This window comes from Pteronotus mesoamericanus, unplaced genomic scaffold (assembly GCF_021234165.1).
Source record: "Pteronotus mesoamericanus isolate MK-2021 breed Mesoamerican mustached bat unplaced genomic scaffold, CSHL_Meso_final contig_50, whole genome shotgun sequence".
Taxonomy (NCBI): Eukaryota; Metazoa; Chordata; class Mammalia; order Chiroptera; family Mormoopidae; genus Pteronotus; species Pteronotus mesoamericanus.
In genome coordinates, this window is record NW_026555186.1 from 9,029,480 (window position 1) to 9,055,702 (window position 26,223).

Below are 26,223 nucleotides of genomic sequence, written 5' to 3' on the forward strand. Positions count from 1 at the left end.
GGCAGAGAACAGGGAAGGCTCAGGGCTACCCTGATGGAAGGATGATGGTCTGGGGAAGCTGGAGGAAGGCTAACTAGAAGCAAGCATCCTGTGTAATTGTTTAGGGGAGCACATTTGACTTTCTCTGATTGGTCCTAAATTGTCCTTAAAGTAGGGAAGCTGCTAGTTTTTAATCTAGTCCTAGTCATTTGGGGCCAATTATTGTTGTTTAGCTTCCTAGATTGTCATAAGAGTTAGCAATCTGGCTTCCTGCAAGTCTGATTCATACCAGGCTGGCTTCCTGGGTTTACTGTAGATAGATGGTTGGTTTCTTGGGCAAGGTGTTGCAGGTTGTGGATTAGAGTTCTGTGTTTATACAGGGGCTGGCCATTTGTATATTCAGTCTCCCAGTGGGGTATATGTGAAAGTTATCATGTAAGAGAGCTCTCTGATTCTAAAATCCACCTTAATTTAAATGAGGTTTTAGTTACAGTTGTAATAAAACTAAAACATAAGCAGGTAATGAATTATTGGTGTGAATTATCTACTGTAGATTTTTCTCCCATCAGTGTTAATTATATAGGCCAGTCTGCAGCTGGGGCAGTAATTGTAAAGGAAAGCATTATGGAAATATAAGAACCTGGGAGTTGGCCAATGAGAAAGATGTTATGTGACTTGGTGTCTCATTGGATCTGTTTTCCACTGGAACCTGAGTTGATGGATACCTGGGTGTGTGTGTGTGCATATGGTTTTTTTTTTTTCAAGAAAGTCTTTATGAACTTTATGTCTAAAGGTCCAGGGACAAGCAGATCTGAGAAACAGCATAGCTTGAAAGAAGAAGGAAATATATCAGATTTGTAAGAAGGGAAGAAGAAAGAGCATCCAGTTAATATTCCATGGGCTAAATAATACATGCAGAATTCTATAGTCTAAAGTATTTAAAAAACAAATTGCTAAGACTAGATTATTGAAGGGGCCCTTTACTCAACTCAGTAGACTTTTTCATGGAACATTTATTAGGCCCACTATGAGTTGGAAACATCCCCATTATCATTTGTTAACCATTGTATGCAACCTCATAGGGAAAACAGTACATACCTTGACTTAGACAGTGAATAACTTGTGACTTACAAATTTAGTACTTAAATAAAATGACTAGCAGAAGACAGAAATGGTGAGATATTTCCTCCTTATGGAAAGAGTATTCTTTATGATACTTTGCACAAGTGATATTGAAACCGTTTATTGAACACGTGCCATTCACACGGGACTGGGTTGGTATCTGGAAAATGGAAAGTATTTCTGGACATGGAGGAATTTTCAGGCAACCTTACAGATAATGGATAGACACACATGTCTGCAATGCATCAGTAGATGGTAAACATGCCTCTTGAATGGTATACACTCAAGGACTTGCCAGGATCTCCTTGGGGAGTGTGCTCTTGCCTTGCCTCTGGTGAGCGAGGAAGTTATCACAACACATTTGACAAGTCTTACATTTTCATTTGTCAGGCTGAAAGTTAGTACACTGTCCATGCCGACGCAAGTCTAGACATTTATTTTTCTCTGCGTGCATGTCCTCACCATTGCACTCTGCAGACAAGTGACAGGAGAAATTTGACAGGCAATTTGTATTATGTCACTTACACCAAATCACATCCCTTGTCTTCCCATCTAATCACACAAAAGCTCCCAAAGCCCAGGAGGCATGAAGGTCTAAGGGCTTATGAGGTTTCTGAAGAGAAGTGAGCAGTTCGGAGTAGACATGAGAAGACTTTGGCAAAAGGAATCTTCCCTTCAGCTCCCTGGCATGACTGTCCTATAACTTTCAGAAAGTGGCTTACCTTCACCCACTTCGAGTAGCCACCTGGTATTATAAGGGGAATGTTTGTGCCTTCCCCCAAAATTTGTATGGTGGAGCCCTAACCCTTGGTGTGATGGTATTTCGAGATGGGGCCTTTAGAAGGTGATTGGGTTTACATTGTGTCATGAGGGTAAGACCCTCACAAAAGTTTCTCCTCATAAGAAGAGGGAAAGAGGTCTTTTTCCCCATACACATGCACCAAGGAAGGGCCACGTGAGCATGCACAGAAAGTACTATCTACAAGCCTGGGACACCAGGAACATAATCTACCAGTGCCTTGGTCTTGGACGTCAGCTTCTAGAACTGTGAGAAACAAATATCTGTTGGTTAACCACACAGGCAGTGGTATTTGGTTACAGCAGCCCAAGCTAAGACAGCTGATCTCTCCTTACTGGGAATCTCTAGGGCAGGGGCTCTCAACAAGGGGCATTTTACCCTGCAGGGAATATTGGGCAATTTTGGATACAATGGTTCTCGGTCATACCTGGTGAAGGTGGGGAGTTGGCTACTGGCATGTAGTGTGTAGAGACCAGGGACGCTGCACACCACCTCACGGTGTTCAGAACAAACCCCGACAATGAAGCAGGATCCAAAACCCAAAGCATCAAGAGTGTTGACATTGAGGAAACCTGCTCCAGGTCCTGTGCAGGTGTCTTCCAAGAAGCCCTGGAATCTGACAAATCCCATCTACCCCAACCGCTTTATTCTTTCCTATCTTTTTCTGATAAGTCTGCAAACCATCACTTCTAGGAAACCCATCAGAGCACGTCCCTTGGTGGCCAATGAAATTAGCTGAAAACAGCACATTTGACGCCCCCCACCCCCCGCCAACAAGTGATCACACTATGTCCTCTCATCGTACTTAAGCCACCTTCCTCTCCCTGTCAGCTCCCCAGGGGAGCGCTGCTGGGTGGGTGGGCTGCAGCAGCTCAAGTGTGTCTGATGTGCCTCCATGGAGCGGATGACTACACCATGAGAGAGTGGTCCGGAAACACTTCTGAGGCCAGTTCTCTCAAAGTCATTTCTCTCTCCACACAGACCCTCTGGTTTCCCAGGCAACCAAATTCATCACTGAAAGATATGTGCATGTAAGACTTTATGGTGAAAATAAAATAACATAACATTAAATTTAAGACTGGCTATCATTAGAGATCATTCAAGTATCTGAAAACAATTACCTCCACTGGGGGAATATAGTTTATACCTCATTTTTAAATACTACTCTGGGATGCTGACTGGTGTTTGCAGTAGTTGTGTCTGAGCAGCGTTTTGGTGTGTATGTTCATGGCTACTTTTTAGACATAAAGTTTGGCTGAGGCATCATTTAGTGCAGTTTTTGGAATATCTACCTTGACCTAGGCCATTCCCAGGTACTAGGAGCTCAGGTGACAGCACCTTGCTTCCAGGAGGTTATTGAGGTGAACAGACCCTCTCATACATGTTGTTAGAGAGAGGCCTGGATTTATGGAGGGGGAGGGGCAGCTAAAGCAGCCTCCAGAGGAGGGATTTGGGACCTCCCTCCTAAATGCTGTGAACCCTGAGCTGAGCCTGGAGAAGTCAGAGTTAACCAGACAGAGGGGCAAACAATATAGGAAACAAGAACAATAGGAGATAAACCCCGGTGCCCCAACTCCTGGGCAATATTTACAAAATTACAAAGCAGGGCTTTGGGGTAAGAAGAGAGGGACCCTCAAGACCTGCAGAGCCCCATTTACCAGCCCCAAGAGCCTGTGTGTTTTATCTGATAACTGATGGAAAGCGGTGGGAGGGAGGGCATGGGCGTGGTCAGCAGAAGAGTGGCACATACAGGTACATGATCCCAGTTTAAATGTACAAGGATAACAATATTACTGACTTGCGGTCATGAAGGCATCTTCAGACCTACATTGTTACTGAAGGAGGACCAGGAAAGAGCAGATGCCTCAGCACGGTCTGGAAATAGAATTCTTCTGTAGTGTCACAGGAAAAGAATTTCAGGGACACACGCAGGTGGATATTAAGTGATAGTGGCAAGATATATTAGAGTGAAAGGATTAGTACACCTTCCTTGAAGAGGCAGAGCAGGCAGGCCTAGCAAAAGCTACATGAAAGGAAGTGACAGAGGCTAAAGTAGGGTCCTCTGTTGCTGCTCACTGTTCCCTGGTTGCAAATCTCGAGGGGAGCCGTACAATTTAGGAGAAAAGAAGGTAAAAGGTATGAGCCAAGAGAAGAGCACAGGCAGCTCCAAGAAGGGGACGCCCTGGGGTCTTTGGCTCGTTTTCACGTGTCTCCTTGGGTTCGGAGGAAGAGTGGACTTTCTTTCAAACTATCCATTCTCTTTCCTCACTTTGCCTGGGGCTGTACCTGTGCCCTCCCCCATCCAGTCCCTTTCCTGGATCTTCCAGGGTTTGTGCCCTTCACCTATCCAATCTGTTCCCCAGATTTTCCCAGGCTATTCCCCTCCCTTTTTTTGATCACCATCCTGGATTCTACTGAATATGCACTCAGTGAAAGGAATTTCCCTTCGCAGTTTTCTCCTTCCCTTGTTCATCCACACACCTGGGCTAATCGCTTTCTGGAGTGGCTGAAAAGCATCTTTCCTGCCTACTCAGAGGCCCAGAGTGACTGTGAAACTTCCTTCCCTAGCCAGTCTGGCTTAAGCAGATGGCTGGTCCCCTTTGCTCCTTTCCTTTTTGTTAATATCTAACTGCCTACTGTAACAACACTATAGAATCAGGCAGTGAGCTGCATTATATTCTTGTTTACATTGACTTCCCAGTGAATAAAGCCATAGTATTTATGTATGCTTTCCATCCTCTCCAGATACCTAAATATACAGGTACGTTTTTCCTCCCTCTGTTAGACAAGCCTTTGGTGGGCGACTGCTAACCTTGTTGTAAACCCAGAGCTCAACATGATGCCATTTATATGGAAAAGCAAACAAAAAAAATCACATCTTCTGTTCTTGGTACTGGTAGTAGAGTATGTGCAAGGTCACTCATTTTCTGTTTTGTTCAGAACCGATGTCTTAGCTCCCTGGTTGTGACATAAACCTGCTGGTCAGGTGATTGTGTTCTGACGGTTCCCCCTGCTTCTCTGAAGCAAGCAGAGTGCTGCGGGCAGGTAATCTTTCATTTCCAAGGCAGGAACCCGGTGTGAGCACTCACCATCCCTGAGGGAGTGGCCCTTCTCCACAGGGGGCATTAGCAGTAATTCCTGAGGCAACTCGGTTCACAGAGCACCTTACGACAGAATTTTAGGCTTTCTTTTCTGTCCCCAGTAATGTTGGAGATTGTCCCCATAAAACCTCCCGGGCCTCATGTTGCTGTTTAGGACTTCCTAGAGAGATTGGCCTTGAGCTAGCCTTGCATGCGTCAGTGCTGGGTTTGTGCTCAGTTGACTCTGGGGAAAGCAAAGTGACTTTTCTTTTTAACAGACTAGGACAAAGCAGAATCTAGTGGTGATGTTGCGGTCTGAAAATCATTTTTATTGAAGTAATGTTTGCTTTTGCTTGTTTTGTTTTAAACATTTACCCTAAATTTTAGAGACCTAGAAGATAGGAATGTCATTCAAAGAGACTTCTAAGTGTGCTAAAAATGGGATGACAAATAACATGGAATTACATATGACTGATGATAGGTGAATGTCTGTCAAGTAAAGGAAAATAATAATTCACTGTTATTTGTGGTCTCCTCTTCAAAGTAGCTACACTAAGCAGGTACCTAAACCCAAATGCTGCAGTATGTTTATTTGCTGGGGCTGCAATAGCAAAGTACCACTAACTGGATGGATTAAAAAATAGGTGTTCATTGTCTCATGGTTCTGGCAGCTAGAAGGTGCCAGCAGAATCAGTTCATTCCGAGGCTGTGAGGGAGGATCTGATCCAGGCTATCCCCTGGCTTCTGGGGGTTTGCTGGCCATCTTTGAAATGTCTTGGCTTATAGAAGCACTACCCTGATTTTGCCTTCATCTTCACATAGTGTTCTTCTTGTGTGTGTGTGTGTGTGTGTGTGTGTGTGTGTGTCCATTTCCAAATTTCTCCTCTTGATAAAGATACCAGTCATATTGAATTAGGGATGTACTGTGCTCCAGTATGACCTCACCTTAACTTCATGGCATCTGCAATGACCACATTTCCAGGTGAGACCACATTCTGAGGTCATGGGACCTAAGACTTCAACATATGGACAGGGAGAGAATGGGTTGGAGATACAATTTCACCTGTTAAACAGCAGCATTTCCATTTTTATCCCATTTCACCCCAAGCAGTCCCATGAACTGTAAGCAAGCAGCCACTCTGCCCTTCACCACACAATGGAAATTACCCACTTAACTTTTCTGGTTATAACCAGCAAGGATGACAATCCTGAATCTCTAACTAAAGAAAGGAAAGAAGGTAAAAAAAGGTAAAGGAACACACTTTAAGAAAAATGTTTGGCATGGAGAAGGGAAGAAAGGTGTAATAAGTTGAATGGTGGGTCCCCCAGAAGCTATATCAACAGTAAAGTCTCTGGAATGTTTGAATGTGAACTCATTTGGGAAAAGGGTCTTTGCAGGTGTAATTAAGTTAAGGATCTTGAGGTGAGAACATTCCAGATTACCCAGCTGGGTCCTAAATCCAATGACAAGGGTCCTTCCAGGAGGCAGAAGAGGAGATGACACAGGTACGCAGAGGAGAAAGGCCATGTGCAGATGGAGGCAGAGCTCTGAGGGATGCAGCCGCAAGTCAGTAAATGCCAGAAGCCAACAAAAGCCAGCAGAGGCTCCTTTCTTAGAGCCCTCAGAAAAAGCACGGCCCTGCCAACACCTTAGGTTCAGGCTTCTGGCCTCAAGAACTGTGAGAAAATTAATTTCTAATTCTTAAAGCCACCCAGTTTGTGGAAATTTCTACAACAGTCACAGGAAACTGATGCAAAAGGAAAGAAATAAGCAGCATTTGCAAAGACCCTTGGTGTCACTGAGGGTGGCCAAGGGGGCACCGCCCTGAAGTCCTGAGAAAGAGCAAAGCCGCCAGATAATTCTGTGCCCTTTCCCAAGTCCTGGTTTCTCCTCCTTGAACACAGCTATCCAGGCCCTGCCCACCTCCCAACTTCTGTACTTGACCTTTGCAGTATGTCACCGGAAGGGAAATCGTTGCTGTAGACCTCTGTGTAGCTAATGGAAACCTGTCAGGCCAAGCAAACACCAGTGAGTTTTCATGCTGTCAAACAAGCTAACAGCCCAAGCATTCTTGGATACATATTTGAAGATTTTGTCTACTTTGAAAATAAGGTAGCAGAGATAGCTCATACTGGGTTTTGAGACATAGGTGGAAAGCATTCCTTAACTATGAAGATTCCTAACTGTTTTTGTTTGATACTGAGTTTGGATCAGCATGGCTTGGGCTGTTTTGGTTCAGTGTGATGGTGCTGACCATAATCATCACCTAATAATAACTTAGCTGTTAATAGGCCAGTGTGGAAGCTTTCAGTTAATCCTCTCAAAATGGAGACACCAGGTGTGCACTTCAGGCTCGGTCCTGGCTCTCTGTAGAGGCGAGTTGACTGGAATTTAAGAGGATTTAAGAGGAACTCTCCTCGACAGAGAGCCGGGACAGAGCCTGAAGTGCATACTTGGTGTCTCCATTTTGAAAGGTGATACTGCTGAGAAGTCATCCTTACCAAGGGAATGGATGTCCCATCACCAAACCTCATTGCAGTGAGCGCAGATGGCCAGGACAATCAGGTTCCTGCAGAGCAGAGGCTGCTGTCACTTCTGTACAACCTGTAAGACCACACAAGACTGATGCCACCACATAGGGTTACTGCTCTCAGACCAATGTGGGCGACAGCCTCTCCCTGCCTGGGCTACATAGGGTGTGACGTGAGTAGATGCTTACAGTCTTCAAAAACTGAGACTGTTTAGGTAGATAAGAAAACTCAAACATCAGCTATTTTGTTGGGATTTTAGGGCAACTAATCTACAGAAACTCAGTGTCTATGTTTTCCTGCTTTTTTAAATCATTCATGCAATCTCATACACTTATTGTATTTTGCTCCTCTGCTACAAGTAAAATCTCACTACAATAAAGAAATGGCCGAAGGACTGTCTTCTAGCTTTTTTTCTTTTTCTAGAACTCTGCAGTATTGAATGTTGCTTCTATTAAACATATCAGTTGGGTTCAGAACTAATGTTTCATCATTTTGATTGACTGGGATTAAGCAGAAATAAATTTTAGTCTGTTTTTGGTCTCCTAGAGTCTTTTTTTTTTTTTTTTTTTTTGGTTTTTGTCTTTATGTCTACTTGGTCTTTTATTCTTTATCTCAATCCCTTATCTTATTCTTATCTATCACCTTGTGAATAGTTCATGTACAATCATGAGTTACAGAACAACGTCAGTAGTCCCACAGGACTAAGGGATCTGAAAAAGTCCTATCGCCTAGTGACACACATTTTCCTCCTGTTTGTGGTGATGCTGATATAAACAAACCTATTTCACTGACAGTCCTATAAAGATACTGTAATTATAACAGTTACTGATTTTTTTAGTGTAGCACGAACACACCAAAATTTTTAACTCATCAAAATATACAGTATAAGCCTACAGTATAAATTTAAATTAAAATTAGAAATGCTTAGTGAAGAACAATGCTTGGCTTGGCTGGGAGATACTAGGCAAAATCAACTTGGGAAACAAAACTTCATACAATGAACTTTTTCTATTTGAGAACCTGCATTGGAATCCCTTCATAAGCAGCTCACTGGTTAATGAGGAAGATGGACTTGCAGGCAAGTATCTATACATCCTCTGTGTGATTTGTCTTCATGGTTTATGAAGTCCTCTGTGAGCAAACTATGAGAGTGGGGGGTGAGAAATTGGGATGAACGATGCATTTAGGAATACGATATATTTAGAGCAAGGTGCTCCTGTCAGTCAGTGCTGAAAATATTCTACCATACACTTAAAATCCCAGTTCTCTGAGGTGGGAATGGATGTTGTACACAAAAAGCTTTCTCTATTCAGGTGAATCTGGGAAACTAGGTTAAACTAAGTTCACTGAGTGATTTGATTTTATCTAACTGCAAGACTGCTAACAGACTTTTACTTTGCCAATACACATTGTAAATCTCTGAGTTGGTCAAGCCTAGCATTTCCCACACTCACACTATAATGATACCCTTGTTAGAATACAGCATCCTGTAGAACAAGTATCCCAAGTATCCCCGCTCTGTCGTGAAGGTGGGTAACAATAGCAGCAGGATAGTGCAGATGCAATTCTCATCGAAGGGCTGTTATTACATCTTCTTACATTGTGTAGTCAAGGAGCCCATGTAAATTGCTTATTGATTTATCAGTAAACACAAGGTTATCAGATGTCATCCTGTCCTCAGTTTATATTATTGTTGCAAAAATCAATTATATACAGAAGCTAACTAGACACAACTCCATTGAATGTCTACAGAATGACTGAAAAAAATGACTTACAGGGTAGGTGTCATATAGCTGGTAAAGATTACACCTGCAAAAGGAGCTCAGAGGAGCAAGTGAAGAGGGCTGAGTTGGAGAAAGGAGCTTCTGGCCAGGAAGCTCACAAAAATGTACCAAAGCCAGTAGATCCATTAGCCCTGTGACCTTAACACTCATAATTGAACCTCTTTGGACTGCATTTGTCTTCTATGTAGATCAGAAATTGTATCTGCCTTTTTTATACCCCTAGGGAGATTCAAAGCATCAACTAGAACAAGAGGTGTGACTTTTCTTGACAACATTAAACCACTCTGCAATGTAATCTATGAGCAGTCACATATGAAGGAAACCTATAGCTGGTTCCCTCTCTTTGTGCCCTTTACTGAGACTAATTTTTGTTTTGACAGAAAGGTGGATCAATGTGAGAAAGCAAGAACAAGGGAGTGCAATATCATGTCATCATCAGGCTACTTGCATTACTTGATGTACTACTGTTATCCAAGCGGTCAGAGGACTAACTTCAGGTTCTGTTCCCCAAACAGACTTTTCTTACAGAGATACTGATGTTCTCATGACTCAGAGATACTATTGCCTCCTATAATTTTTGTCCTAGGAGAGTGCCTGGGTCTTTATTAGATAGCAATCTTGACCAAAAAATTAAAAAGCCTTCCTAGGTTTCTCCCCTGAAGCTAGAATTAGTGTTTAATTTTCACCTTTACTTCCTTTCTGCTAAAATTAGGCAATGAATTGGGATAATTTTTTTCAGCTATCATGCTTCATATTTAATCAAATTATTTAAATCACTTTAAAATGTATCATATCAGCTTCTTGCCTCATTTTCAGTATTTCTCAAAAATCAATTTATCTTTATTTCACAAAGGTGCTCCAGCGAACCTGTTAATTAACTGCCATTTTTATCCTAGAGTGATTCTTATACAAATTAAATATGTGCATTTTAGCCACCTTCTTGTCTATATTCATTACCTTAGTTCTTGACATTTCGACAATGTGAGAGTTTCTCAGAATCTAATTCTGTGAAATCCTCTAGATAAAGTCTCAAGTTTCCAAAAAGTACAATTCCTTTCATCTGCCAACCAGGTGGAATAGGTTATTTATTTGGAGGTAATAACTCTAGAAAGAATTGCCTACCCGCATATTGTAAACCTGTAAGATTCTGCTTCATAGGATTCCTGTTCTGAGGACTGAGTTACTATTTGAGTCATTGTCTCAGGCCAACTGCTTACCAGTTCTGGCGTGTGAAATAGGTTCTGCCATGTGTTATAAGACTGTACGTGTTTTTATATTTTTTTAATCATAGTTAATAGGAAAAAGCATGAGGAACTTTAGTGTTACTTCTAGAATTTGTCTTAACCTCTGCAGGCAGCAACCACTGATTCCTGGGCTCCAGCAATCACATCTTACTATGCCCTTTTCTCTCTCTCTCTCTCTCTCCACACACACACACACACACACACACACACACACACACACACCTTCAATCAATTAAAGCCAGTGGAAGACACATAAAGGAAGGTTCATTGTTTTTAAAAAAAATCAATGCATCTCATTAAATATTTATTCTGCTCCAGCAGGAGCCAAGGGATGTGGCGATGAACAGGTCGCCTCCTGGGAACAAGGGACTGGCATGACTATACCAGAGGGTTGGTGTCACCACAACCATTTTCCAGCCTGTGAAAGGAAGACACAAAGACAGAAGCATCCAGAGAAAGGGAGAGCTAACTTACAGACTGTTGCAAGGGATGCATACTTAAGAAATCAGCAAACAGTTTTTTTCCCAAGATAATCATATCGTATGGTATTGCACATGTCAGAGGGAGAGTTGACTGGGGAGTCAGCAACTGCTAGGGAATGACTCAGAGGTTCACTTTGGGACTAAGGCTAGAGGAGTGATCCTGCATTTCTTTTTCTTTTTTCCTTTTTTTGCTTTGTTTTCCTGGGCTGATCTTTTCTTTTGTTCTGTTTACTTGACTCTGTGCCATGACTAGCCCATGATATGCACACAGCTGTGATGAAGGCAGAACACGGTACCAGTTTTTCTCCATGGTCCCTCCCAATGCTGAAGGTCTGCCCCTAACATGCAGATTTAACCACGGGTGTTTGTGTAGCCATTACTTCTGTGTGACTATTAACTTGATGGTTTTACCTTATTTGACCAGTTGTACAGACTCAGGTATAGCAAGCAGTGTGGATTCATTCACAAAGACCTCTTTGCATGGTTATCAAAATTAGAGCTATGTGATAATAAATCTTAAGAGTTAACTTTTGTTTTATTGATATAATGTCTAGGATTGTAACTTTGGTCCCTTTATGTAACAGAAGTATTTTGTTCCCTTTCACCTCATCTACTGGGATCAGTAACCCAAGAAACCCAAATCTGTCAGTCACTTCTATGAGGCTTCACGTCCACTACGTATCATTCAAGGATTATTCCATCCCTCTCGGCTCCCACTTCTGGCCATGCTACCTATAGGGCTGGGATTCCCCGAGCCACACAGCACAATCCAAGTCGGTGTCTGGGCAGGATGTTATAGCAACAATTCCACACAGAGAATGCACTGGGGGGGTTTTAATGGGCTTCTCATGCCACATTAAATTGTATTTCCTTTCAACGTAGCATGTATGGCATGGATAAAGATTTGATATTTTCATTTTTCTATTAGAAAAGAAGACAGATTCTAGTTCAATTTATGAAAACCTATAGTCAAACTAAGCAGTTTAGTCAAGGCATTTTTTTTATATTAACTGCCCTTTTAAGTGTATAGACCAGACCAATTAACATTTGTTATATTTACAGGATTATTATTATTAACTTTTCCTGATAATCTACCATCTTATCTATTTTAAGAACTTTCAAAGGATTTCCTTTTTATGAATTGTGGAAGATTAATTAGAACAAGATTCCATTTAGAGTGTTTTATTCTAATTATTATAAACACAACCTATTAAATCAAACAAGCATTAAATACATAGGAAATAAAAGGAACAATATTTTTATAATATGCCCAATTCAAAATAGAAGGTCAATCACAGTTAAATTTGTTTAACTTAATCTAGGTGATTAATCCTTTTTCTGTTAATATTGGATTAGTTAGCAGTCCAGTTTCTCAAAGTGAATGAGTTCTGGAAATCCAGATTCAACCCCTTGGACACCTGAGATATTCATTTCTGGTAATTCTATCAACTTTACAGGGATGCCTGTAACTAATAACCTATTTCTATTGTATCAAGTGTTGAGTACTTTTTGAAGTTCTTTAAAGAGATGTTTCTTCCAACAGAACCAATTACTGATCTGTGGGTCTTGCAATGAACATGAGGGAAGATTAGAAACCACCTATTGATGAAAAGGTGGAATATCTCTGAGTGCTTACTCACCCCAACCGATAATAGCAAAGCTGAGACAAGTTTAGTTTTATAAGGAGTTAGTCGGTCACTACCATGAAAGGAAGTACGTATTCTAGACAATGAGGGCACTGAAAAACTCAAAGACCTTTCAATTTATTACATAAAGGGTAGTTAGGATTACCACCGAGTAAAAAGGCTCTTTTAAGCCTAGAAATGGAGTCTTTCTTTTAAAAACTTGACCATTATTGTGCCATTCTTTAACATGAAAGGGAGCGTGCTTCTAAGCAAACGGCAAGGTTCATAACTGCCAAAGTAGAATCATACAACTTGTCATAATTAAGTGGAGGCTGAACTTCTCTTTTTTCACGTGCCAGGTCTTTTCATTTCAGAGGCTGGATACACAGGACAGCTCTCACAATGGTGTTAAACCAAATAAAAACCTGCAGAATGCCAAGTGTACCTAATTAGTTCTAACATCCTTATTTCATAAAATGATGAAGAAACTCTTTGATGTTACCTAGCAGCACTCGGGGACTGCTCCCCCTCCCCCAAATGGGTTAAAAGTAAAAAAACCCTTTCAATAAAGTTTTAATAGTGTGACTATGGGGTATAGATTCAGGTAAGGCAATTTCAAAAAGTTATTAGGTGACACAAAATATAAGTCTTTCATGCCTAAAGACAAAATATAAGTGCAGCTGGGATCAGAGCTTTCCTAAGTAAACAAGCATTCCAGCTTTTTCATTAACCAAACAATGCCATCTTGAATGCTTCACCTTTTTGATCTGTAAGCCAGACAAGCCAGCTTTAAAATACAGATATATTTTTCATGTTTTCTCCCCTTTCATGACAAACTGCTTATATGCAATGTCCTAAAGGTACACAATGGCAGATTTTTATGGTACATCAAGCTCTAAACATTTCCCAAACGAGGAAGGGAAAAGGAAAGGCACTAGCCACATCACAGAAGGAGCAATGCCCACCAGTGGAGCATTGTAAAGACTAATGATCTTCCTTTGCCAAAGGCAGAAAAGGTTCTTTTCACACTTACCTGTAGACACACAATCACAGGAAATCAGTGTCTCACTTTCACAGCTTCAACCATAGATCAAAGCAAATTCAGGGTGGGGAGAAGCTGGTGGGTGGGAAACACTAGGAATCTGTCCCCATACATAAACAGCAATCACATGGATAGAAACTGTCTGATGTAACTCTTTTGGAATGCTGGAGTCTAATGAAGGGGGAAACTTGGATCATAAATTATGGTTCATTTGGGTCATTTTCAGTTCTTAGCATAGTAGCAGCTCCACACCCCTCACCCCCAGCCCCTTGATAGGCAGCTATGCATGTGTTCGTGGAGCAGTCTGCATGCAGACTGTGAGAGCCACAGTAGGCAATACGGATTTTGCCCTTCAAATATTGATCTGTATTCTGATTGCTGCTACTGATCATGGAGATGCAGACAGAGGCAGCCATTGTTGCAGGCCCCTCTCCCTGTAGCTGAAGTGACTTTCAGGGGACTTAAAGAGTTGGTGCCCTATTTTTCCCCTTGATTTTTCTCTTTTCATTTTCTGGAGGGCAGGAAGGATGGGGGAGACAGACATTGAAGATTAAGATGTGCCAAAGTAAATGCATTTGGGGAAATTATAAAGTCTCTGCGCATGCCCATGCAAAGACACAGGTTCAGAAAAGACCCAACTAGGCCTAAAGTTTACATCTCAGGCTGACCCTCAGCATGGACACATCATATTATAACAATTAAAAACAAACAACAGCAAAACCCCACAAACCTGGGGAAGGGAAAGAGTATGATTTCCAAGGTTCCTACATTGTTAGATTCCAATATCCAGTTAGCAACAACAACAACAAATCACAAGGCACACACAAAAAAACAGGGAAGTATGACTCATTCAAAGTAAAAACTAAACCAACCAAAAACTGTCTCTGAGAAAGACCAAATGACAGACTACTAGATAGAGACTTTAAAGTAACTGTCTTACAGATGCTCAAAGAATTAAAGAATATGTGGAGAAAACCAAGCAAACAATATATAAATAAAATGAAAATATCCTTAAAGAGATAGAAGACCTAAAGGGAAACAAAAAAAATAAATTATAGAACTAAAAATTACCATAATTGAAATAAAAACATTCAATAACGGTATTCAAAGGAAGATCTGAGCAGGCAGAAGAATCAGTGTCCTTGAAAACAAGACAATTGAAACAGTCAAGTCTAAGGAAGAGAAAGGAAAAAGACTGAGAAAAAGTGAACACAGCCAAAGAGATCTGTGAGTCACCCATTAGGCAAAACAACATACATATAGTGAAAGTACCAGAAAGAGAAGAGAGAAAGAGCCAGAGAGATTATTTGAAAAAATGATGCCTGAGGACATCTCAAATTTGGTGAAATACATGAATATCCAAGAAGCTCAACAAATTCCAAATAGGTAAAACCAGAGAGAGCCACAATGACACAGATAATCACTGAAGACAAAAATAGTGAATCTTGAAAATAGCAAAAGAGAAGTGACTTGTCACATGCAAGGGATCCTCAAGATTATAAGCAGATTTCTCATCAGAAACTCTAGAGGCCAGGAGGCACTGGGCTTTCTTTTCAAAATGCTAAGCTGTAACCAAGAATCTTCTCTTTGGCCAAACTGTCCAGAAGTAAACAAGCGATTACGACATTCCTAAGTAAACAAAAGCTGAGGGAGTTTGTTGTCACTAGACCTGTCCTGCAGGTGGAGGGAATTCTTCAGCTTGAAATAAAGGACAGTAGCTAGAAGGCATATAAAGAAATATATATCTCAGTAAAAGTAAATGCATGGGTAATTGTAAAAGCTACTATTATTGTAAGAACAGCTTGTAACTCCACTTTCTGTTTTCACCGTGATATTAGAGAGTAATGTATTTTTAAAAACTATTAGTCTAAAAGCTAGTATTGTGACTTTGGTTGGTAACTCCACATTTTGTTTTCTGCACAATTTAAGAGACTAATGCATGAAAAAACAATTACGGTGTGTTTTTGTACACACAACAAAGATGTAATTTTGTAACATCCATAACCAAAAGGGGCAGGGATGAAGCTATAATGAGCAGAGTTTTTGTATGTTACTGAAGTTTAATTGGGATAAATTTAAATTGAGTGTTATAACTTTAGGATATTAAATACAATCCCTATGGTAACCACAAAGAAAATAGTTATAAAATATACACCAAAATGGGTAGGGAATTAAAATATTTCCTTAAAAAAAACCCACGAAAGAGACTGTAATGCAGGAAATCAAGGATAAAAAAATACAAAGTATATAGAAAACAAATAGCAAAATAACACAGGTAAGTCCCTCCTTATCAGTAATTATTTTAAGTATAAATAGATTATTCTTTGTTTCAATGAGTTTGTTTCTGTTTCATTTTGTTTTCTGTCATTTTGTTTCTTTTATATTCTACATATAAGTTAAATCATATGGGATACTCTTTCTCTTAGCATGATATCTTTTGAGTCCATCCATGCTGTCACAAATGACAGTATTTCATTCTTTGTTATTGTTAACTGATAGACCACATCTTCTGTATCCATTCGTCTGTCAATGGACACCTAGGTTACTTTCATGTCTTGGCTGTTTTTAAGTAATGCTGCAAAGAAAAAGCAAAAGGGAATAAGAGCTGCAAACTTCCAGTTATAAAATAAATGTCATGGCATATGATGTACCACACAAGGAATGCAGTTAATGGTATTGTAGTGTTATAATTTTTATGGTGGCAGATGAACTTAACATCATGATCACTTCATAAGGTACGTAGATGTTTAATCAATGTAATAATACTGTAAGAAATAAATTTTAAAAATATATGCAAAATGAATAAGATAATACTGTAAGAAATAAATTTTAAAAATATATGCAAAAGGATTAAATTCTCTAATCAAAAGACAGAGATTAACAGAATAGATTTTTGAAAAAACATGACTCAACTTTTTGATGTCCAAAGCAGACTCCTTTTTTATGAAAGGATATTTGTACACCCATGTTAATAGTAGCATTTAAATAGCTAAAATGAGGAAGCAACTCCAGTGCCCACCAATAGATAAACAGATAAACAAAACGTGGTCTATACACATGATGGAAAATTATTTAGGCTTGAAAAGGGAAATTCTGATATGTTACAATATGGATGAAGCTTGAGGATGTGAAGCTAAACGAAGTGATCGCTCACATAAAGATATATACTGTATGATTCCACTTATATGAGGTACTTTGGGTAGTCAAAATCATAGCGATAGAAAGTTGAGTGTTGGCTGCTGGGGGGTAGGGGTGGGGAGCTAATGTTTCAGTGGCCCAGCATTTCAGTTTGGCAAGATGAAGGGGGTCAGGAGCTGGATAGCAGTGACGGTTGCACAAAATGCATTTAATATCACTGAACTGTACACGTAGCATGGATAACGTGTCAACTTTATGTTCCGCATATGTGAACACAATAAAAATTTGAAGAAAAAGAAAGTAAATTCAGAGCATCTTGGCAAAAATTCACAGGTCAGTTTTAGCTCCAGAAACACAAGAGCTAACGAGGTGCTAGGGCCTCAGAGACAGGGGAGCCGTGGAGTTCCTGACCCAGCACTGTGGACGGTCCAGCTGGCATTTTTTAATATCCTTTTCTAAAGTTGGTTTGAGAGACTTGAGTTTATAGCAGTGCACCACAAAGACTAGCTTTACAGAGGACTCTATCAATGATCCAAAGAGATAATAATCAGTGTAGGAAGGGACTCAACTGACTTATGTGTTGCCTGCCACCTTACAGAGTGCAGGTGGTTAGACCATAAAACCACTACTCAATATTGCGGCCACCACTGGGGAAACTACGTGGTTGTGCACAATCGATACTGGAACTAGACATAGAAACAAAGTCATAAGCAAACAACACAGGAGCGGGAACGGTCAGCAAAAGCAAAGCTCTGTTACCTATCATGAAATTCCCACCAGCTCTTGTCCATACAGGAGCTCAGCAAGGAGTGCCCATGTTGGGTGACAGTTTAGGTCTCCTGAGTCTCTCCGGGCACCTCCATGTGCTCACCAACCCTAAACAGAAGTCTCTTAGAAGCATTAAAAAGAGGACATTGTTCTTACTTGAAATGTATACACATGCAGGAGGAAAGGTTGGCAAAGGTGCAAGGTTACTGGTCATCTGTCATTGATAGAAACAGTGGGGTTTTTTTACACAGTTGTAATATCCCCAGTAGTCTTCCCATGTCAGTGTTGCAAATGTCAGAAATGAAGTTTTTTCATTGGAGACTGATAACTTAGGAGAAATGGTCCAAGGATTCATTTCTGTTGGGAACTTGAGCAAAACAGTGTCCGGTTGGTTAGTGATGGCAAGTTGCGTTTTATTTTCATCTCAGAGAGAACGTGCTTTTCTTTCGTAACATGACTTCATGACAATGGGTAATGGGAAGCACATTGATTCCTAATGAAGGCAGGGCAAGGTGGCCACTTTGCTTTCACAAATCTAGGTGTCTTTTCGACCTAATGAGCTGCTTTTTTTCTCTGATGGGGTTTTGCTGGTGGTTCTTCCACAGGATATTTACTAATTGTGCATGTTTTTCTTTGTGTGAAAAAATAAAGCAAATCAAATTTGTACATTATTATGAAACTTTAAAATTCAGTTGCTTTTCACTAGTCATCTCATTGTCCCAGCTAGAAATTTTTCAATCCTCCTTCCCTCCACTACCCCCAATTTTCCCAGGACCCCAAGCCTTGTTAGCTGCATCTTAGGATTCTCAGCCACAGGCGTTTGCTGTCCCTGCCCCCACTGTCGCCAATGCTTTGTAGTTATAAGTCCTTGTTGTTTTTGTCCTGAAATACTACAGTCACCTGCCCAGTGGCATCATCAGCATGAATCCCTCCCTGACTTTGGCCTGTGTCATATCATTTACTTGTTTTTAAACCAAATTAAATCCAGGAGAAAGGGAGGGGTGTCCTGTCTGCCCTGGTTGCTGGCACCACTGCCTCTTTTGTGGGCCTAGGAAATTTGTTCTAAGACAGGAAGCTCCTCGGCCTCATGGCAGCTTCAACCACAAGGTAAGGCCTGTGCTCTTAAGATCTTCTTGTATCCACATAGTGTCCCCATCCATTACAAGGGCAGTGCTGAGCTCTAGGTCCCACGCACAGCATCCAACTCAGTTCTCCTCGAGGCTCCTAAAAAGGTAGCATCCTGATGGTATGGCCACTCCCCTTCGTTGCCCCAGAACAACTTTATCTCCATCCCTTTCTTTGTTTGAAACAAACCAACCAAAAAAACCCCAAAAAAACAATTGGATAATCTTGATGGTGTCAGCCTGTAAAAATTCAAGTTTGGCTCACCTGCCTTGCAACTTTTCCTCATCACCACTGTGGCAAAGAGAGAGAATTGGCTCCATAAGGTAATTAACTACCTTCACATCCAAAGAAGAAATCTCAGACTTCAAATCTCAGACTAAAAGCCTGACTGAATTATGGTGGTGGGAATGGGATAAGATTTTTTTATTAGGTAACGAGATTAGTTGGTTTTTTTTTTTACTCGTTTTATTGTGTAGAAACTTAGAGGATAAAGTAAATATGGGACATAGAACAATTATAGGCACAAGCTACCATGAATTGCTATGCTTGTAATTGCAATGGACATTCAGAGAGAGAGCTTTACTGTCAAGAAAATAACTGTTTCTTCTACCTTTAGTCTCATTATTCTGAAACCTTTGTTGATGCACAAGAATCTTCTTCGTAAAATATTTTGTGGTTCCCCTGATCTACAGCGCAAATCCTAGGTGTCCACTTCTCACTTCAAGCCTTCCATGACAGCCCAGTCTGATCCAGTTTCTCTAAACGCCTGTTGCTAGCATTATGTTCAAGGTTACTCACGGATGTAATATGTTTCTTATTTTCTCCACCCCTCCCCATAAGCCTCAAAGTTTCTAAACATAAGAAAAAGCTATTTTTGCTACCCAAGTTTCACATGAAGATAGGATTCAAGTGTGAAAAGACAGCTTTTCTCAGCAACATAATCAAAAGCCATGACAACTGTATGCCTCTAAAAGAATTAACAGATTCTGCCGAGTGATCTTTTGCCCTTTTGGATAATTTTACTTGATTTGTTTCTCCACCTGGATGGTCAAAATATAGACTCAAATGTATCCTTCCAAGGAGGCTAATAAATAGACTAAGGGAAAAATCTCCAATTGCCTAGTAAGATGTCAGTGAACTATATTAAAAATAGTAGAAATAAACTCATTCCAATGGGTTTCCTCAACAGGCTGTGGAAGGTTACATTTGGCAGTCACTGCTTCCGTTTTCCACGCCACGGAGCACATGGAAAACAACGGTGTTCGTACAGCACACTGGGGACTGTTCTGAGGGGAAGTGACTGTCCCTGCCACCTGAATGTTACAGGGACAGCTAGTATCTCATTAAGGGCTCACCAGTTGAAAGCCATGAAGGATGAAACCATGGCTACAAATTTATCTGCTGTCATTTAAAAAATGATGATAACAACAAAAATTTTTAAATACTGCAGCCAAATCCCCTTCCTCTCTTCACTTTTGCTTTCAACCTTGATGACGCCCAAGGTCACAAAACCAGTCTTCCATGTGCTGTCAGGAGGGTGAATGTATACACCTGTATGCACAATAACTGAAAGAGTTTTCTGATTCCTTCCTCCATCACTTCCCTTATGAAGAAAACGTAAAAAGAACCCATCCATCTTCGAGCTTCTATGGAACTCGTGTTTGTCTTCAGTGGCTTGTGGGGGTTAATGAACTGAGAAAGTCATCAGCATGCTGAGCTCAACAAAGTAAACTGTTAGCCAGAGTTGAGCATGATTTAATGATAAATAAAGCAACTTGCTCAGAGGACTGCCCATGTACAAAGGATCTTCTCCAAACTATTTTAAGTGCTGTCATTAGAAAATAAATATGCTACATTTAGGAGTTTTCAGGCAAGCCATTTTTGTCATACACTTTTCAGCTATCATAAAGTGAATGAAGACACTTGCCTATTTCAGTAATGTAGACATCATCATTTTTTTTTTTGTTCAAGCTAAAATAAGCCACCTATACATAGATAGGATAAGAACAGATACCAAAATTACAAGTGCCTATGTTTTATTTATTCCTGCGTGGAATTAAGATATCATTGCCTCCTCCCAAGGGGTTCCTCTTCCTATCCCCAGGCACCAAGCACAGAGAATTTAACAGCTAAAAGAGCCTATCCTTTGCAGACATATATGGAGGGGAAAATACGTCAAATAGTTTTTAGGTGCTAGCTAAATATGTGTAAGGGGGGGTGGAAGACAAGGAAGAGATTTAACTTTGGACATGTATCAATTTCATCTGATAATTTCAAGAACAGCCAATTTTGCTACAGGCACTCATTTACTCAGTTCCAAAAGCAAATTAATGGAACAGAATTGGAAGCTGCAGGTGGGATGAATTAATTGTCTTGCAGGGTTGTTGGTAATGCCTAAAGTGCTTTATAAACTAGAAGAACTACATAAAGATATCATTATAAGCACCTTTATCATTGGGAATAGCAAGATTAATAATGATAACGTGAATTAAGGAAGGAAAGTTGGATTTTATTTTATTTTCATGCGAAGAAAAACATGTCAAATTAAGAAATGTTATATGGTAGAACCATACAATGAAATCCTATCACTGAGACAAGCAGATCAAAGGACACCTAGTTATATATTACTTGTACAGCTTCTCTCCCTTGCTTTAAATGTTTCTCTCTGCTTCACAGGGGCCAGAACACAGAAGTCATATGTAAGATCATGCTCTCCAAATATTTGTGATTTGACTCTTGTTAAATAATACAGGTCCCAACATAGCTTCCGTCAAAGCATTTTTAAGGTTATGTTACAATTATCATGTTTTCTGGACTTCCGTGAATACCAAGTAGGAAGCTACTGATTATTGATATCGATTGAGTCCTGCATCCTCAGTATTCCTTGTGTGTTACATGCTTTCCACATATTTACTGATTTAATCTTTACAACAGTCTTGTGAGATAATATACCATTATTGTTCTTGCTTTACAAATTTAAAAAACTGAGGTTTAGAGGCAATGAAATAACTTTCCCAGAGGTTCAATCGCACATCCATCTGGAACTCAAGCCCATGCATTCACATGAGGAAATACTGTGTCCTCTGTGTGTGTTCACAGCCACCCAATGGAAAGTATTCAGTGATGGGAAAACAGACAATATCGCACGAATCTTGCATCTTGTGTTTCTTTTTCTCCCCATGCCTACCTCTCGCTCTACCCTCTTTCTCCATTTTGACCTCATTTCAACTCTTCCCTTTTTTTTTTCCAAAGGCAAATATGCCATGCGAGACCTGGTCCACAGGCTTCCAGGCGGGAATAACAGCAACAATGCAGCAAGCAAGGCCATGTCGGATGACACAGTGACTGCCGTCTGCTGCACCCTACACGAAGTGATCACCAAGAACATGGAGAATGCCAAGGCCTTACGGGATGCGGGAGGCATCGAGAAGTTGGTTGGCATCTCCAAAAGCAAAGGAGATAAGTATGTCAGATAGCAACTTCACCATAGAATTCATTGGTAGAATGAGTTCCAAGTGTGCCCCAGGGCTCCTGGTTATGGGTAACACTGTCGAATGTTACTGAAAACATTTGTCTCTAATAATTAAGAGAACAAAAACAACAAAGGTCTCCAGTCTTGCCACCCAAGTGAAAACGGGTCTTACTGCTAATTTCAATGTGATTAGTAACTCATGACTTGGTTGACGAATGTGATCTCGGTAAGGTAGACCTGACAATCCAGTGTGCATACACTAGTGTGTTCCTCCAACACAGGAGAAACAACCAGCTTAACGAGGGTACATGAAGATATTCTGTGGTAGTAGTTCCTCTGTGGTTGCGGGTCCTATTGATGATGTACCTACATCCTTTTATTCTTTGCCTCCTCACTTCTGCATAGCATGTCATCACTCAGGGTGGGTAGGGGGAGAAAACAGAGTATGATGGAGTCAGAGAGAATTCAGTGCTAATCCAGCACTCTCCCTTGCTACGTGTGCATTTGGGGCAAGTTATTTAATTTAACATGTCACTGTGCCTATACTACTGTCCAATCTAAAACTGAGGGAGATGTCATAATACACATCCTGGAAAAAATGATGGTAAAGTCTTAACAGAATGAATAGAAATATCCCAGGTGGAGGGGATGGTGATGAGAAAGGAAGACGTTTATATAGATGGAATACGGAGAGAGAAGGCTCCATGGAAAAGCAACTACACTGTCACAAATGGGGATGCCCCCCCCCATTTGATTTAAGAATTAATGGTCTCTTACTGTATGTGACTAAAAAATATCCAGAGTGTCAGTGTATCAGAGCTGCCAATTTTACAGAAACATTCACTGAACTTAATTAAATTTCTCCTCCTGGAAGTCCCTCAATGGAATCAAATAAGATTAAAAGGGTAAACCTTCTGTTATCAAGGGCCTACTTCTTGACTTTTCATCCCCTGACCCCTCCCCATTCCTTTACATCTAAATGCTAATAATTTATCTTTGGTTATTAAGGGCTGCGAGAAATACACTTTGAGACTTTTTAAAAATTCTCCAGTTATTTCATTTAATTCAGGATATTACTGTTATATTCTAAAAGAAGTTTCAGGGCTTATGTTTAAGCACCCTGAGATCTCCAAATAGTTTCAATCAACAATTCACTATTAGGATTTGAATACTTTTGTACATCAAGCAGAGAAGCCCCTTAGGACTCTAATAATTGGGCAGTATAGATAGTTGACTTGAGTTATGTCTTATGATACTGTACTTACAATAAAAGGCTATTCTGCATAGGCAATAAACCGCATGGTTTTCTTTATATAGCTGCAGCAGACCTTTGGAGTCTCTCATTAAAATGCTTACCTGTTTTGAATATTAAGAACTCAATATGTTAATACTTTTGTAAGTGAACATACAAACACAATAAAACCATAGTCCACAAAAACACTCTGACATATTTGTCTGCAATCATAAGATATTCAAAGATTAAAGCATTTTCTCTGAATTGCAAGAAAATACTTTGGGGGGTTGGTTTGGCATCTATTAATTCCTTCCAACTGAGTGAGCACCCTAGTGCATTAAGCATCGCTAAGTGGGCCTTGAAGAGACAAGATGTTTTTGTCAGTTCTGCAGTTGAAGAAAATTATTTGGTGGAACTAAAAAATCATCTGAGGAAACCATTTATCAAATAGTATATCTCCACATTACCAATCCAGAAAATGGTCATGTTAGGTCAGGTCCACTCTTGATTATTGTTAATGGGAACTTTCTTTCGCTATAGATGATCTCATAAATGTTCTTTAGTGAAATGGAATTTCTCTATGGAATAGTCGCTCGCTGCATCTCATTATTCCTTTGTCTTTTTTTTTTTCAATGTTAACAGTCTGTATTCACGTGTTTAATAAGAAGTGTTGAACTGAATTGAGTCAAGCATCTTCCTGGTTACAGTCAGTTTCATCCATTCTTTCATGTAGTTTCTCTCTTTTTTTATATAATGACCAATTCAGGGGGTCAAAACAGGTTATTATAGCTACAGATAGCCTCACCTCCCACCTACATTTGACTTTTACTTCTCAGTGCTCTTAAAATGAATCCAGAAGAATTGTTCTGAATCTTAGCACTAAACCCAACATTTATCATTCAACTCTGTTATGACAATAGTCAGTGAAACACCCCTAATGGCCTTCTAGACATGTTTTAATAAAATAGAAATTCTTTACTGAAAAAGAGAATTTTTGGAATTGGGGATGATTTTATCATTGGACAAGGGAGGAATATCAATTTACTCTATGCTTGCAAACCTTTCCTCCTTAAATAGTCCTTTAAAAAATATTTATAGAAATACATTTAATTCAAACCCGATTTTTAAATTTAAGATAGCATGGCAAAACACAGATTAAAAAAATGGGCCTAGGTATGGTTCTCCATTTTGCATATCTATAAGTTTTATTTCTTAAACATGCCATGATATTAATGAGCCACACTGTCAAGGTGCCAGTCACAATCTGTTTGAACTGCACAACACAAACACTGTGTCTTGTTAACACGGCCACTGCGAGGGCTGTCCTGGGTGTCTGCTGCTGGCATGGCTGTGTTGAACAACCGCAATCGATTTCACGAACGGAAATCTTCAGCCGCCCTTAATTTGACAACTCTGTTGAAGAGCAGATATTGTATAAATGTTAAGGACTCTCGTAGGAGTTGGATGTTTACCATTTGAAGTCTTGATAACTTATATTATTCTGTTCACATTGTTTGAAACACCCATTATGGGCATTCTGTCGCATCCATCTGTTTCAAAAGTACATTTGTTTTTTTCTAATTTTAACAGTTATATAGGAAATAGTGTTGTATACGCCACAGTATTTTGTCATAAGACAGAAAAGTAATTAACAGTCTCAACTGTTACTTGTCAGTAAGGAACTGTATATTGTGGCTGAGGTTATAATCACTTGTCCCATTAAAAACACTGAATTGTTCAAGTCCTTCAATCAATAGGTATAGTTTTTCAAATAGAAGTTGCTATGGTACCAGCCTAGCAATGGATTAAAATTAAAGGCTAAAAGGAAGCAATGTTTCTTTGACCTTCACATGTTATTATAACACTGAGCTGTATTGGCATTTTAATTGAGAGGTTAAAACCTGCTATCCATTACACATTCATAGTCTCTGTTTTTGTAACTAAGCAAGAAGTAGAAACAAAAAAAATTACACTGTGTCAGAGAGATTTTTGCATATTTAATACAGGGGTTGGTATTTTTACAGTTATCAGAACGTGAAACACAGAGTTTGTTCATGTATTATTATTTATTCTTGTATTATACATTTTTCCATTTGAACAACTGTAAACTTACTTTTGCCCACCCCTGTATGTTCCAACTGCATTATCTCTTCCCGAATATGAGTATATGTTTCTCTAGAGTTGTTTGATTATTGCCCTGGATAAATATCTAGCTAACAATGATAAAATACAGGGAAACGTAGCATTTAATCTTTGTTCAGCATTGGTTGTATAAGATTAAAATGTACCTGCATCTGTATCCGTGAAAAGATCTAAAGTCTCTTGCCTTAAGTCAAAGGAATTTAATATTACATTTAGAGCATGGTACTAAATCACAAAATCATTCCGCAACTATCCATTTTAGTAAAAAGAATATATGCCCGTTACTTAAATATAATGCATCTTTTATTTTTTTTAAAAAATGGAATATATAAGAACTCTAGGGTTTTTTTTTAAGTACGTAATGTAACAAATAGATTTCTAACACAGCCAAAGCTGAATTCCATCTCAGTAATAATAATAGCGAGAATGACAGTTACTGCTACCAGTAAATAAATGGAGGAAGAAACCTTAAACTTTGTTGGTCTAAATTACAAACGTGAAGATCGAGGAAAATAGCGCACATTAAATTGACCATGTATTAGCAGCCCATAATTTCTCTGCAAAATAGTTGTCCTCACAACATCCCTTTACTCTGGCTCTCAGGTCCAACCTCAGCTTGATCCCCTCTAACCATCTGCTCACTCTCTAGTATTTC

At 39.8% G+C, this 26,223-nt stretch overlaps 1 protein-coding gene across 1 annotated transcript in view; it reads left to right on the forward strand.

Annotated features, from left to right (window-relative positions):
- Positions 1–26,223, forward strand: part of CTNND2 (catenin delta 2) — an 821,124-nt gene that overhangs the window by 752,946 nt on the left and 41,955 nt on the right. Inside the window, exon 18 of the mRNA XM_054578328.1 lies at positions 21,973–22,183. Within this exon, the coding sequence (XP_054434303.1) occupies positions 21,973–22,183 (211 nt within the window). The remainder of the gene's footprint in view (positions 1–21,972; positions 22,184–26,223) is intronic.